Genomic DNA, 13543 nt, shown 5'->3' with positions numbered 1-13543 from the left:
TATGGTAACAAACTGGATAGACGGAGTGGATTCCTCGAGAAATCATCACAAGTGGACCTCATGCAATTTAAACAATCCAACGTAAGTGAAAGTAAGAATTTTAAGCGGTGAGCACCACTCGGCACCCTGACTGATCGTGTGGTCCATCCAAAACTTGGATCCACTCCATATTTTGGCCTATGGCCTAATATGACCCGACAATTTCAGCAAAGGGCACAAATCCACCGAAAGATTACTGCAAATGGACCACACCGAATCAGCAAGGAACGGTCAAAGCACACTGACCGTACAATCCTTCTTAAATTCAAGATTCTGTTGCGAAAACGGAAACAGAGCGTCTGCGGATGGGTTTTGTGGGCCACGATCTCGATCTACATGATCGATCTAGACCGTCCATTAGACTCTAAAGGGCCATCTGACCAAGTCCTAGAGGAAGATCTTCCAAGGAAATAGTAAGAATGGTTTCCATCCATTCAGACGCAGTTTGGACAGCAGGAAAGAAACTCTCGTGGGCCACACCAAATCTGAGTTGCACCACGACATCCCCGATTGGTTTTTCGAGTCACATCCAATGGATGGACTGGATTTCTCAGAGAATCCCGATCATGGGCCTCACAAATCATCAGCGCAGGAGGCGTGAACGAGCCTTGTTTTGCGAACGAATCTGACAATCCAGGTGGGCCACCACGGATGGCTCTACATGAAGATCCGAACCATCCATCTTGTAGGCTCTACAAAACCGTCCAAAGGGATGTTAGCCTTTTGGGAAGGAAGAACGTTAGGAGATTGCGAGATTGGCGTTATTGGGTTTTCACTGTGTACGCAAAGGGGATGCGTAAAGGCTACGCATGCACCACCTTTTGCCACGTAAGTTTACACATACCACCGACTCCACTGACGCCAACCATTCCACCGCCCTGTTGCTATAAAAGGAGATGTGAGAGAGAGCTTTGGGACCATCTTGGGCAGTCGTGAAGGCACCTTGGGAGCGTGGAGCAAAGGAAGAGGAGAGAGAGAGAGAGAGAGAGAGAGAGAGAGAGAGAGAGAGAGAGAATCAGCCGGACAGGAGTTTTCTTCTCCTTCTTTTTTCTTTAGCTTTTCTTCTTTTGATATTTTTAAGGGTGTTTAGTTAATCATGTCCGTGATTAGCTAAACCTCTTAGCTAGGGCTAAGAGGTGAAGCTTGTAGTGTGATGGGTTTGGTTCTATGCCTTTGATTCATGCTTTACTAAACTAACTTTGATTATAGTTTGACTATGAGGAATATTCGTAGTTTTTAATCGTTTATTTTGACTTAAATTACAATGGATCTGCGATAACTTCGGGTATGTTCTTTACATTATAGGGATTTTGAACATGGGAGCCCTGTTGTTCACCATTGTCTCATGGGCATGGTTGGATGACGGAACCCTTCCTAATGTTCATAAATTCCTTAGATTGGATGTGAATTGGTTAAAGTTCTGTTGTTTGCTTTGTCTCATGGGCATGGTTTTGTGATGGAATCAATTCTAATTCTCATACCTCTCATCTCTTGAAAACTGGATCAAAGGATGTTCAGATTGGTTTTTAATGAAATATCTTCCAATTGGATGAAGAATAGGACTCTGATTCTAGTTGTGTTCATGAATCAAGCATAGATCTCCCTGATCTCTACAAGTGGATCCTTGGCACCCTAGTTTCCCACCTTTGAATTTCACAAATTTTAGTTAGTTAAATTCATAATTATTCCCTTAATTTTCCTGATTTAGATTACATCTTCACCTAGTTCTAGTTCAAGTTACTTTTAAATTACGTACAAGGTTCAGTCCCTATGGATTCGACCTCGGTCTTACCAAGTTTATTACTACATCACAACCCTATACTTGGAGTGTAAACACCCACCATTATGCGTGTTTCATTTAGATGGTTCAGAAGTTGGTGCCGTCCTTGATCTTCTAGGAGCTGTGGAAGTCCAGAAATGCTACAATTTTTGAAGGGAGGGTCGGTTGCTTCCGTGATCGCCCAGGTTTCCTAGAGGTTATCCAGTGTCAGCGGCAACATTGGAGGCAGTTAAGAGGGAGCGGTTACCCCCAATTCTGGCCTACCGAGGGCTGGGGGCTCAAATGGGGTGAGACCTGGTCAGCAATCGGTGGTTAGATGGTTGAAACCTCCCACGAGATGAGTCAAAGTGAATGTGGATGGGTCCTTAAGAGGTAACCCAGGTTTGGCAGGGGGTGGCAGTGTTCGCAAGGGTGACAAGGGTGAGTTCATCTTCTATTTTTCGTCTGGTTATGGAGTGCTCTCCAACATTGGTGTCAAACTTCGAGCAGTCTACAATGGACTCTCCCTCTGTCTAGCGAAGGGCTATTCTAGAGTGGTAGTAGAATCTGATTCTGAGCTGGTGGTTAAGGCCTTAAACGAGAGGACTTGCCTGGGCAGGAAATGGAAATTTTGGTCTCTCAGGGCGGAAAAGCTCCGCCTTTGAGGGTAGGTGGAATTTAGGCATATCTTTAGGAAGGGAAATGCTCATGCCGATGCTCTAGCCAACAAGGGGAGTTTGTCCCACCGTCTTTTGCAATGCTAGCTTGGCAAAGCTTCCTCAGCAGGTTAAAGGGCTTTTTTTCTTAGACAGGGTGGGGTTAGGCACAATCAAGGAAAGGTAGCTTTTGTCTTTTGGCCCGAGCTTTCCCCGACTGTGTTATAATAGGCTTTCTGCAGGTCCTTTTTTCCTAGGAAGCCCAAATGTAATTTTGTCCAAAATTATAAAATGAAATACGGTGTTTTGCTAAATAAAAATAAATAAATAAATAAAGCTCATTTTAGGTCATTATACAAAATACCAAGGTCATCTCAGCCAAATGTGGACCCCAACAAACAAAGTTGCGATTTAGATTTACCTCATTGTTTCATGAACTCATGGCTTGGAATTATCGTACGAAACAGCTGGCAGTTTTGATCATTCGGTCGGGTGACGATGGGCCCCACATACTACACACTCGTCCCCTACATTTGGGTTATATTTGTGAAAACGTGTGCCATTAATGGCAAAATAGTCATTTTCAAGCCTTAATGGTACTTTTCCGTCTGCCACAGTTGATCAAAGCTAGCTAAGCAATATTCTCGGTGTCTTTTCAAACAGTGGGCTAGTTACTTTAAATAACCTGAAAGCAGGCGAGTTTCCCAATATCTATTAAAAGTAAGGTGGACATCCCTAAATATCCCCTCTCTTTTTTATTTGCATCATTACATCCTCTAACCTTCGTACTTCCCTGGAAGACCTTAAAATGTATGCTTTATGATTTATTGGATTTTCGAATCTTGCTGCATCATAAAATTGAGGAAACCTAGTCTTATTTTCTTTCCCTTTATAACTCTTATTGGATACCGATTGTCAGACAGGACGCCTCTTGCGTCCTTCCATTTTCCTTTTTTAGCTTATCTTGGATATTGGTTGCTGCAAGAAAGCTATCACATTCTCTCACTTCCAAATCTAAGTTGGACTCTAGCTTAAATGGAGTTCTTGTCCATGGTTGTGTAGCAACAATCACCTTTCCTTCTAGCATTAGTAAATAAAACAATGCTAGAACTATTAATTTCCCTAATATCCTACTAAATCCTATAAAGTAAATATTGCACTTGCCCGTGAGTGAAAAATGTATCTAAAAACTTCTTTCTTTATCATTGAAGGCCGCTATTCAAAATCCTAAATTGCATGCCAAAAGTAATTATAAAACAGAGAATCTTTAATTCTCCAATTTCTAAAGATTTTATAAAGTCTAGCCGTCCGAGGAAATCTCATATAATTAGTCATTGGTGACTCTAGCTCAAAAATACCCTTCTCTTGAGTCAACCCACATGTAAGAAAACAAATTAAAAAGCAAGGGCACCAAAACCCAGCAGCGTTCACAAAGAAATCAAATTTATCCTAAAATTTCCTCCAAAAAGCTAGAAAAGGAAAAAAGCATTAGAAAAAAGATGCCAAGTAGGTTCTAGCCCTGCATTACAAAAAGTTCAATTTTCATCCAATATAATATTCAATATTTTTAATTTATCTTTTGTTTTAAGCTTACTAATAAAGGTTAACCAAGTGATAAAAGAATGCTTTCAAATAAACGCCTTCAACTAGACAAGATCTGGTCATGTTAGTGCTGGGTGCTGGTCTCTAAATTCAACCACGGCAGAAGCCAAAGATATGCTTCAAACAATTTCATCATCAACAGAGACCAGTTGAATATATTGCATTGCTCTTAAATTTCAATGAACTTGCCTGAAGTGGCTGCAGGGAGATGCCAGAGTTTCTAGAAGATAGAGGAACACACTTTGATTTCTTTGTCCTGCCGCAGTCATAGATGGCTCTACAACCATTCCGGTCATAGAGGCTAATCTGATTCAACCCCGGCCCGGGGCATTACCTCAAGTCAGAGATTTTGAAGGTCTTGACTGACGTGCAAGTAATCCATGTCCGCGTTTCAGAAGTCATCACCGTTTTCTAAATAGTGCCCAACTAACACATGCGTCTGGCTCATTTTGGACTTAGACTGCATGGTGATCCAAATGCCATACAGCCACGTGTGGTGATAGGACTCCATGGAGCCAACCATGGTGTATGAATTTATACACCCTATTAAGGGCAAGACCTGGGCAGCCAATTATGTAACGAAGAGCTCACCACTCTATAGCATCACGCGGATTTACCGTGGAGCCCACCGTGATGTATATGTTTTATCCACACCGTTCGTTTGTTTACCAATTCATTTTAGAAAATGAGCCCAACATTAAAGTATATCCAAAGCTCAAACAACGTGGATGGAATACTTCCAAAACATGTTGCTGATAAAAGAATTGAAACCTCTAAAACCGGGATACATTGTCACTGAATATTGACTGTCATTGTTGTTCTCCTAATTATACTAAGCACTTTTCATGTTGGCACAACTCCTAAGGCCCAACCGATTGAAGAGTTATAATCAAATTAAATTTTACTATAAAATAGGGAAACGACCATTGATCTGATGGTATTTCGCAAATCCGTCTTGTGCAACCCAACGTAGCGGGGTTGGGTAGGTAAAGTAGCTCGTCCTACCATGAAAATCATATATTTTATGTCCGGTAACTCATTCAAACTGCGAGATATACGTGATTTAAGGTCTGACAGTCTGGATTACTTTTGTACCAAACCTTTTCTGATCCATTTTGGCCATGAAATTGTCCGCGACCCACTCTACATCAGGCATGGCACACATGAGTTTTGAATATGCCTTGTTTTTTATTCTTGTTTTATTGTGGGCATTAAAAATAAATTAACAGAGTAAATTTGTCAAGGACATCTCTTGTGGGACCCACACAGCTCCCAGGCACAGAAATATCTTTGTGCTCAAGTCACAAGCAATCAGCTTCACTCCGTTGTCTGCCACACTCCACCAAAAGCGGATTGCCTGTGACCTCGGGACAATCTACTTCTTTAACTGCCCCCTTTCCACTGGGAGAGGATGGCTCGTGACATACATATTCCTACGCTTCGGCTGCATGGGCATACAAAGATGTCGGTGAAAAATCCACTCCATCCGTCCATTTTGAAAGACCACATTATGGTAGGATTCAAGTTAGGAAGATCCAAAGCTTATAGGGCCAATACTGTACAAAACAGTGGGGAGTGAACGCATTAAGGTGAGAAGTTTTGTATCAGGATGATAACGTTAACATTTAAATAATAGGAGTTGGGGCCCACAATGGGGTGATTCGTTCCATCCACCTTGTCGGCCAGCTCGCCGTGGGCCCAAAAAGTCCTTACTTAGACAATGTCTAGTTCTAACAAACATCACAGTGAGCCTGGAAAATTTCAACAGCAGGTGCCATTGTCACCATTATTTTCTATCATGTGGCTCACACAAGAACTGGATCAAACTAATAATTGGACCCTAGCCCTAAAATGACACGGCAAAAAGGATGGGCGGCATAGATTATACACATACATCAATGTAGACCTCACGAGTTGGTCCTTACCAAGGCCCATGACAACCACGACCCATATAACATGACAACCACAATCCATATAAAAAGAAGACCACAACACATATAGCATGGCAACCACAACCCTTACCTCATGACAACCACGACCCATATATCATGGCAACTACAACCCATACCCATATAACATGGTAAGGGTCGTGGTTGTTAGGTTGATGTAATTAATAACTTGATTATTTTTAAATAATGGAAATTGAGGCTTACAATGAGGTGATCTGTTCCGTCCACCTTGTCGGCCAGCTCGCCGTGGGCCCAAAAAGTCCTGACTTGTGTAGTGTCCACTTCTAACAAACATCATAGTGGGCCTGGAAAGTTTCAACAATGGGCGCTATTGTCACCATTATTTTCTATTATGTGGCCCACACGAGCTCTGGATTAGGTTGATATTTAAGCCCTAGCTGTAAAATGACATGGCAAAAGGATGGGTGGCATGGATTATACACATACATCAATGTGGGCCCCACTAGTTTGGTCCTTGCCCATGCCCAGGAAAGGCTTCTTTTACCCATCACTTTCTTACAAAAACCACAGGCCTAGACAAACAAGGACAAGGGCATTTTGGTCATCTGAGTATTTTTCCAAAATACTGCCAAGGTTGAATCCCTCTAGGGAATTTGACCGTACATCGTGGCCAGCACGGTCAAATTCCCCAACTTCTCCTTACATATATCTTACTTGTCCAAGCATGGTTCGGTAGGCATGGATACCAGAAGAAGCATGCCATTTCTCTATCTCCTCCTCTTCTTCATCTTCTCTCTCAAGGCCTACCTCTCCAATGGTTCAGATTCTATCACCCCAACTCAACATCTTAGTTGGCCCCATAACCTAACCTCCCAAGGTGGGGCATTTGAACTGGGTTTCTTCACACCAGGCAACTCCCAAAAATACTACATAGGCATCTGGTACAAACGAGTCCCAGAACAAACAGTTGTCTGGGTAGCCAACAGAGAAAAACCCCTCCCAAACCCCTCCAATTCCATCCTAAAAATTGCAGAAGATGGCAATCTAGTCCTCCTCAGCCCCTCAAATTTCCCAATCTGGTCCACCAATCTAATATCCAAGCCATTGAATTTGACTGTAGCGGTCCTCCTAGACACTGGAAATCTTGTTCTGAGAGACAGATCCAATTCCTCTGTGGTGCACTGGCAGAGCTTTGATCACCCAACTAATACATGGCTACCTGGAGGGTGGCTTGGATTGAACAAGGTAACGGGTGAAAACCAACGGCTTACTTCGTGGAAGAGCTCAGAAGATCCAGCTCCTGGGCTGTTCTCTATAGAGATCGACCCGGGCCCGAGCACACAGTATTTTATTATGTGGAATGGGACTGAAATTTACTGGACTAGTGGAAATTGGGATGGGGCAATTTTCAGCAACGTCCCTGAAATGCGATTGAACGATTTCGACTTCATTCCAGGCGAACGGAGGAATTACGGTTTCAACTTCATCAATGACGAACAGAGGAAGTATTTCTATTACTCACTGAAAAATACTTCCTCCCGATCCAGATTGGTGATTGATCATTCCGGCCAGATCAAGATGATTTCATGGCTGGGATACTCCTCTCAATGGAATCCGTTCTGGGCGCAGCCGATATCTCAATGCGATGTTTATGGTCTTTGCGGTTCCTTTGGAAGCTGCAACGAGAAGAGCTCGTCCTGTACGTGCTTGCCTGGTTTTGAGCCCAAGTATCCGAACGACTGGGATTTGGAGAGTTGGTCGGGTGGGTGTACGAGGAAAACCCATTTGGAGTGCGGGCACAACGGATCATTTGATAGTGAGAAAAATGGGTTTTGGGCTTTGCCCTACATGAAGCTGCCAAACGGCTCACGATCTTTGGCGGTAGGGAGCATCAGAAAGTGTGAATTGGCCTGCTTAAATGACTGTTCTTGCACTGCTTATGCTTTTGAGGGCAGGTGTTCGATATGGAACGGAGAATTGTCGAATCTGAAGCAGCTGTCTGATGGAAATAGTGAAGGCAGGACAATTCATCTCCGCCTTGCGGCCTCTGAACTGAAGATTTCGGATCGTAGTAAGGGGACCAGTACATGGGCTGTTGTAGGTGTGGTTGCAGGGGCTGTTCTTCTATTGGGTACTGCTCTGTTTTTTATTTGTAGATGGCAGAGGCGACGGAATATAGTTAGTTCAGAGACGGTTCAAGGCTCTTTTATTGCATTTAGCTACCGAAGCCTGCAGATTGCAACGAAGAATTTCTCACAGACATTGGGCTGTGGAGGTTTCGGTTCTGTTTTCAAAGGGGCTCTGCCTGATCAAACAATGGTGGCAGTGAAGAAGCTTGAAGGGCTTCGGCAAGGAGAGAAGCAGTTCCGAACAGAGGTGAGCACTATCGGGATGATCCAGCACGTTAATCTCATCCGCCTTCGTGGGTTTTGCTCGGAAAGGGCTAAAAGGCTGCTCGTCTATGATTACATGCCAAACGGGTCTTTGGATTCTCATCTGTTTGGTGAGATTTCCAACATCCTGGATTGGCCGACGAGGTACAAGATAGCAATTGGGACTGCGAGAGGAATAGCTTATCTTCACGAGAAATGTCGAGACTGTATCATACATTGCGACATTAAGCCAGAAAACACACTTCTAGATGCTGGGTTCTGCCCAAAGGTGGCGGATTTTGGCCTGGCAAAGCTCATGGGGCGGGAATTCAGTCGGGTTTTGACAACCATGAGAGGAACAAGAGGCTATCTTGCGCCTGAATGGATTTCAGGGCTGGCAATCACGTCAAAAGCCGATGTCTACAGCTATGGGATGATGGTTTTCGAGATCATATCAGGAAGGAGAAATTCTGAGCACTTCGAAGTAGGGGAAACGGTGTTTTTCCCAATTTGGGCTGTGAGGAAAATCACGAGCGGTGAAATCCATTGCTTGTTGGATTACAGATTGGAGGGAAATGCAAACATGGAAGAGCTCGGTCGAGCTTGCAGAGTCGCAGGCTGGTGTATTCAGGACAACGAGAATGACAGGCCGTCAATGGGGCAGATTGTTCAAATCTTGGAGGGTGTTTTGGAGGTGAACGTGCCGCCGGTACCAAGATCACTTCAGATTCTCGCGGAAAATCTGAACATGGTTTCACTCTCTGAGTCTTCGTTGTATCAGGGGCCGAGCAGCGAATCAACAAATTCGCGGTCCAAGACTAGTTCGTTAGCAGGTTCCTGCGAGTGAAGATTGTCATGGTGAGATCTCAACCGTCCAAACGTTCCAATATAATTCATGGCGCAGAAATTAAAGTTTGTTATAGTAGATCTGGTTTGTTTATTTTCTTTGTATAAGCTGCATTTGAATGTTTAATTGAGTTAAATTGTGATATTTCATTCTAATATAGTTGAAATGGCCACGCTTGTTGAAGGGTTGCTACCTATTTGTAGTTTAGATTGTTTCATATACAACTTGAAACTGTGGAATTTAGCCTCCCCAACTAAGTTAATTGTTTGGTATAAGCCTGATTAGCTCATTTCAGTTGAATTGAGGATCTAAACTGGTAAGGTAAAGTTGATCACTGTCTTCTAAATCGATAATTACCTTAAATCCATGAGGCTCTTTTGAACTCACAATAGTTTTTCTCACACATGAGAGAAATAATTTTTTTTAAGGAATTGATTCACTGGATGAATCATTCTCATAAAAATTAGTTTAACCACTTTAAATAATCCTTCAGAAACCTTAAAAATGTAATTAAAGAGTTTTAATCAAATTAGAAAATAAATTCAGAAAATTGTGTAAATATTGCATATCCAGGGACTGGTTGAGTCAATAGGTGAAAATAACCAAAAGTGTCTAGAAATTTAAACTAGAAAATTTGTGATTTTTGACCCGATGAACTGGATTTTGACCTATCTAAACTAGTAGAAGTCAGCCCCCAAGCAATTTAGAATTTCAGGTAGATTTTCGACTGGTCAATCGGTCTATCAACTGTTCAAACTAGTCGACTTTGGTCAATTGATTGTATGATAGAACCTAGCTGACTTCAGTCGGTCGATCGAAGTTTATGTTCGATCAATCAAAAGTGTCAATTTTTGTTCGGCAAACAAAGTAAAAAAATCGTATCATGGTCCGATTGATGGAAGTCCAAGCTTGATCGATCGAGGGTCTCCTCGAGTGGTCCCGATCTATTCAGGGTACTGACTGAGAATTACCAAAACTGTCCAGCAAATAAATTGAATTAACCTAACCGGTTTTGATTTCTTTAACCCTGACAAAATCATAGATGGCTCTACAATAATGCCGGTCATAGAGGCTAAACTGATTCAACCCGAGGCCTCACCTGTAGTCAGGGATTTTGAAAGTCCTGACTGACGTGCAAGTAATCCATGTCCGCGTTTCAAAAGTCATCACCGTTTTCTAAATAGCGCCCAACTGACACATTCGTCTGGCCTCTTCTTGGACTTGGATTGCATGGTGACCCAAATGCCACACAATTACATGTGGTGACAGGACTCCATGGCGCCTACCATGGTGTATGAATTTATACACCCTATTAAGGGCATGACCTGGGACGCCAATTGTGTAATTGTGTAATGAGGAGGTCACCACTCTATAGTATCATGCAGATTTATTGGGAGCCCACCATAATGTATATGTTTTATCCACACAGTTAATTTGCTTACCATGCTCATTTTAGGAAATGAGCCCAACAATAAAGCATATCCAAAGCTCAAGTAGACCACACCTTAGGAGAAAGTGCGAATTGAATGCTAGCCTTTTGCCGCTCATTATAGAAAATGAGCCCAAATTAAAGCATATCCAAAGCTCACCCAAACCATATCATCGGAAAAAGTGGGGATTGAATGCTTGCCTTTTCCACGCTCATTTTATAAAATTGGCCCAAAATTAAAGCATATTAAAAGCTCGAGTAAACCACATCACATGAAAAAGTAGAGATTATATACCTTCAGTTTGCCAGCCTATTTTGAGATATGAGCTTAAAATTAAAGTATATCCAAAACTCAAGTAGTCCACATAATTAGGAAAAAGTGAGGATTGAATATGTCATTGAAAACTTTGTGAGAAAAAAAAGTTTTAGGTCAAATTAATATTTATGTTGTCCCTTGGGTAGGCTCCGTATCTCAGTGGTAAACAAACTCCTGTTCTACGGACACCGGGATCAAATGATCATGTAGTGTGGGTGTAGGTGTGTGTGTCTGTGAGTGTGAGTGCGTGGGGGTGTGTAAAAAGCAAAAAATAAAAATAAAAACAAAAATTGCATTCCCTTCAATTCAGGGCTTTATCATCAAGTTGAATGACAAATGAACATCAATGTGGGCCCCTTATAGGTTTCAATCGTGGGGTCACTATCACTCCACTTTAGCGGTTTTGGGATTGCCATGTAATCGGCGTCCTATCTTCCTTAGATGAGAAATTATATGATGCACTGAGGGCTTATTTTTATATATGCATTACTTTTCTTATTCTTAACGGTTGCTGTTTTCTCTTATAACCTTGTGCCACTATTTGAATGGTTCAGATTGTTTTATTAAGAATTCCATTCGATGATACTAAAACCAGTATTATTCTCAAGCATTCAGTGCCCTAGATTAACTATTAAGTGGTCTCACTGATCTGAACTGGAAACCCACCAGTACCGTATAAATAGGCTTCTGAAAGATATACCAGTGCTCAGTGCTGTGTGAGCCCACAGAGATGTACTTGTCAAATCTACTCCGTCCATCTGTTTTTAATTACCACGAAACATAAAACTCATGCATATCCAAAACTCAGGTGGGCCGTCCCAAACGAAACAGTTGGAACAAAAGCATCCATCATGGAAACTTTTTTGAAAGTGACGGTTATGTTTATATGCCATAGAACGTGAATTGCGTCCCACCCCGCCCGGACAGTAATCTGTCCGGGCAGGACTCTGTGGAGCCCATCGTGATATAAGTATTTTATCCATGCCGTTCATCTATTTTTTCAGATCATTTTAAGGTATTATACTAAAAAGAATCAGGTCCACAGCTACAGTGTACCACACCAAAGGAAGCTGCAGTTATAATGACACCCACGTTGAAACCTTTCTACAGGCCAACGTGATGTTTTTTTACCATCCAACCTAATCGCAAGGTCATGTAGACGTGGATGAAGTGAAAACACAAATATCGGCTTGATCTGAAACTTCTCCAGCTCCCAAGATGTTTTTAATGGTGGACGTTCAATCCCCACTTTGTGATCCACTTAAGCTCGGGACTTGTCTTGATTTTTGTATTATACTTCAAAATTATCTTCGAAAAAAAGATGAATGATGTGGATAAAACACTTAGATCACAGTGGGTTCGACAGAGCCCTGCCCGGACGGATTACCATCCGGGCGGGGGTAGGACACAATCCGCGTCCCGTGCCATATAAACCATTCCTGTATCAATCGCCAGACCCGAACTCGATTTGATCCTGAGCCAAATCCGACTTATTCGACTCGGACCGATCCGAAATGTACTTTACCTGATCCGATCCGGGTTCGACTTGGTCAAGAAAACCGAGTCGGATCAGATTGGCACGGTTCAGACCGGTCCAAATAAAAATAGCCATGAGAACAAGACGCGACAGTCCTTTTCTTCCTTCCTGATCGGCTAAAATGCTACATCGGATAAAAAAGCTCTCCAACCATAGCTCTCCAACCATGTGGAAGGACTTAACTGCAGAAGTCCCATAATTGCTAGTTCTAGGCCTATCTATCCCCTTGTTGATCTCCTTGTCAAGAAGAAAGATGGAGGGAGATGGCGTGAAAATAAACTGCCCAGGTTAACTATGGTTAGTTAAAATAATTGTGATTGAGTTAAAGATATAGGAGATTGAGTTAAAGATATAGGATCAGCTGTTAAAATAAGGAAGGTTATTTCATACTCCAGCTGAGTATGACACTTGATACGTAGGCAGTTAGAAATGGCATGCGTGGTGTAATTTAACACAAATTAAACCGTTAAAATTGTAATACTTACTGTATTTAAGTTAAATTTTAATTTTAATTTTTTTTTTAATAAATGTAACTTCAGATTCATGGATACATTTTTTGGCAATAAAAGCATTGAATATATTTATTTTCTAATTGTCCAATAAATATAGAGAATTCTATTATACAGATGCAAACATTGAAAGAAATCCTAACCTCATGGTACATGTCAATTAATTCCAGTAATTTGGACGGTTTAATTTGAATTATTTGTCTCCTAATTAAGCATTTTTGAGTAATTTCTAATTGCCTGAGTATCATCTATCATACTCCGAGAGAGTATCAAATATTTCTTTTTGAATAATTTAAAACTGACTGTTGTTTGTTCTACACCATCTCTACGCCAGAGTGGTATGGATATGAAATATCCAAGCCCTCAATCAACTGAATCCATAGATTTAATCTCCAAATAGTTTTTAAAACTTCAGGTGGGCCCCGATTGTTTAACAAATGTGGACATCTTAAAAACTTCCCCCACGCATTTTAATCTGTAAATTTCTTTCTAAAAAATTTGATCATCTAATCAGTGGACCGAACTTTATTCTTTTTAATTATAAAAATATATTTGGGCCATCATGAT

The 13543-nt window shown here is 41.7% G+C and overlaps 1 protein-coding gene across 1 annotated transcript; it reads left to right on the top strand.

The window, feature by feature from the left end:
- The first annotated feature begins 6664 nt into the window (after nt 1-6664).
- LOC131221825 (G-type lectin S-receptor-like serine/threonine-protein kinase At2g19130) lies at nt 6665-9379 on the top strand. The gene has a single exon (XM_058217128.1). The coding sequence runs from the start codon at nt 6705-6707 to the stop codon at nt 9183-9185; it is 2481 nt and encodes an 826-aa protein (XP_058073111.1). The 5' UTR covers nt 6665-6704; the 3' UTR covers nt 9186-9379.
- The last annotated feature ends 4164 nt before the right edge of the window (nt 9380-13543 follow it).

This window comes from Magnolia sinica, chromosome 12 (genome assembly GCF_029962835.1).
Source record: "Magnolia sinica isolate HGM2019 chromosome 12, MsV1, whole genome shotgun sequence".
Lineage (NCBI taxonomy): Eukaryota > Viridiplantae > Streptophyta > Magnoliopsida > Magnoliales > Magnoliaceae > Magnolia > Magnolia sinica.
The sequence above is the reverse complement of the archived record's forward strand: the minus strand, read 5'-3'. Positions and strand labels throughout refer to the sequence as shown.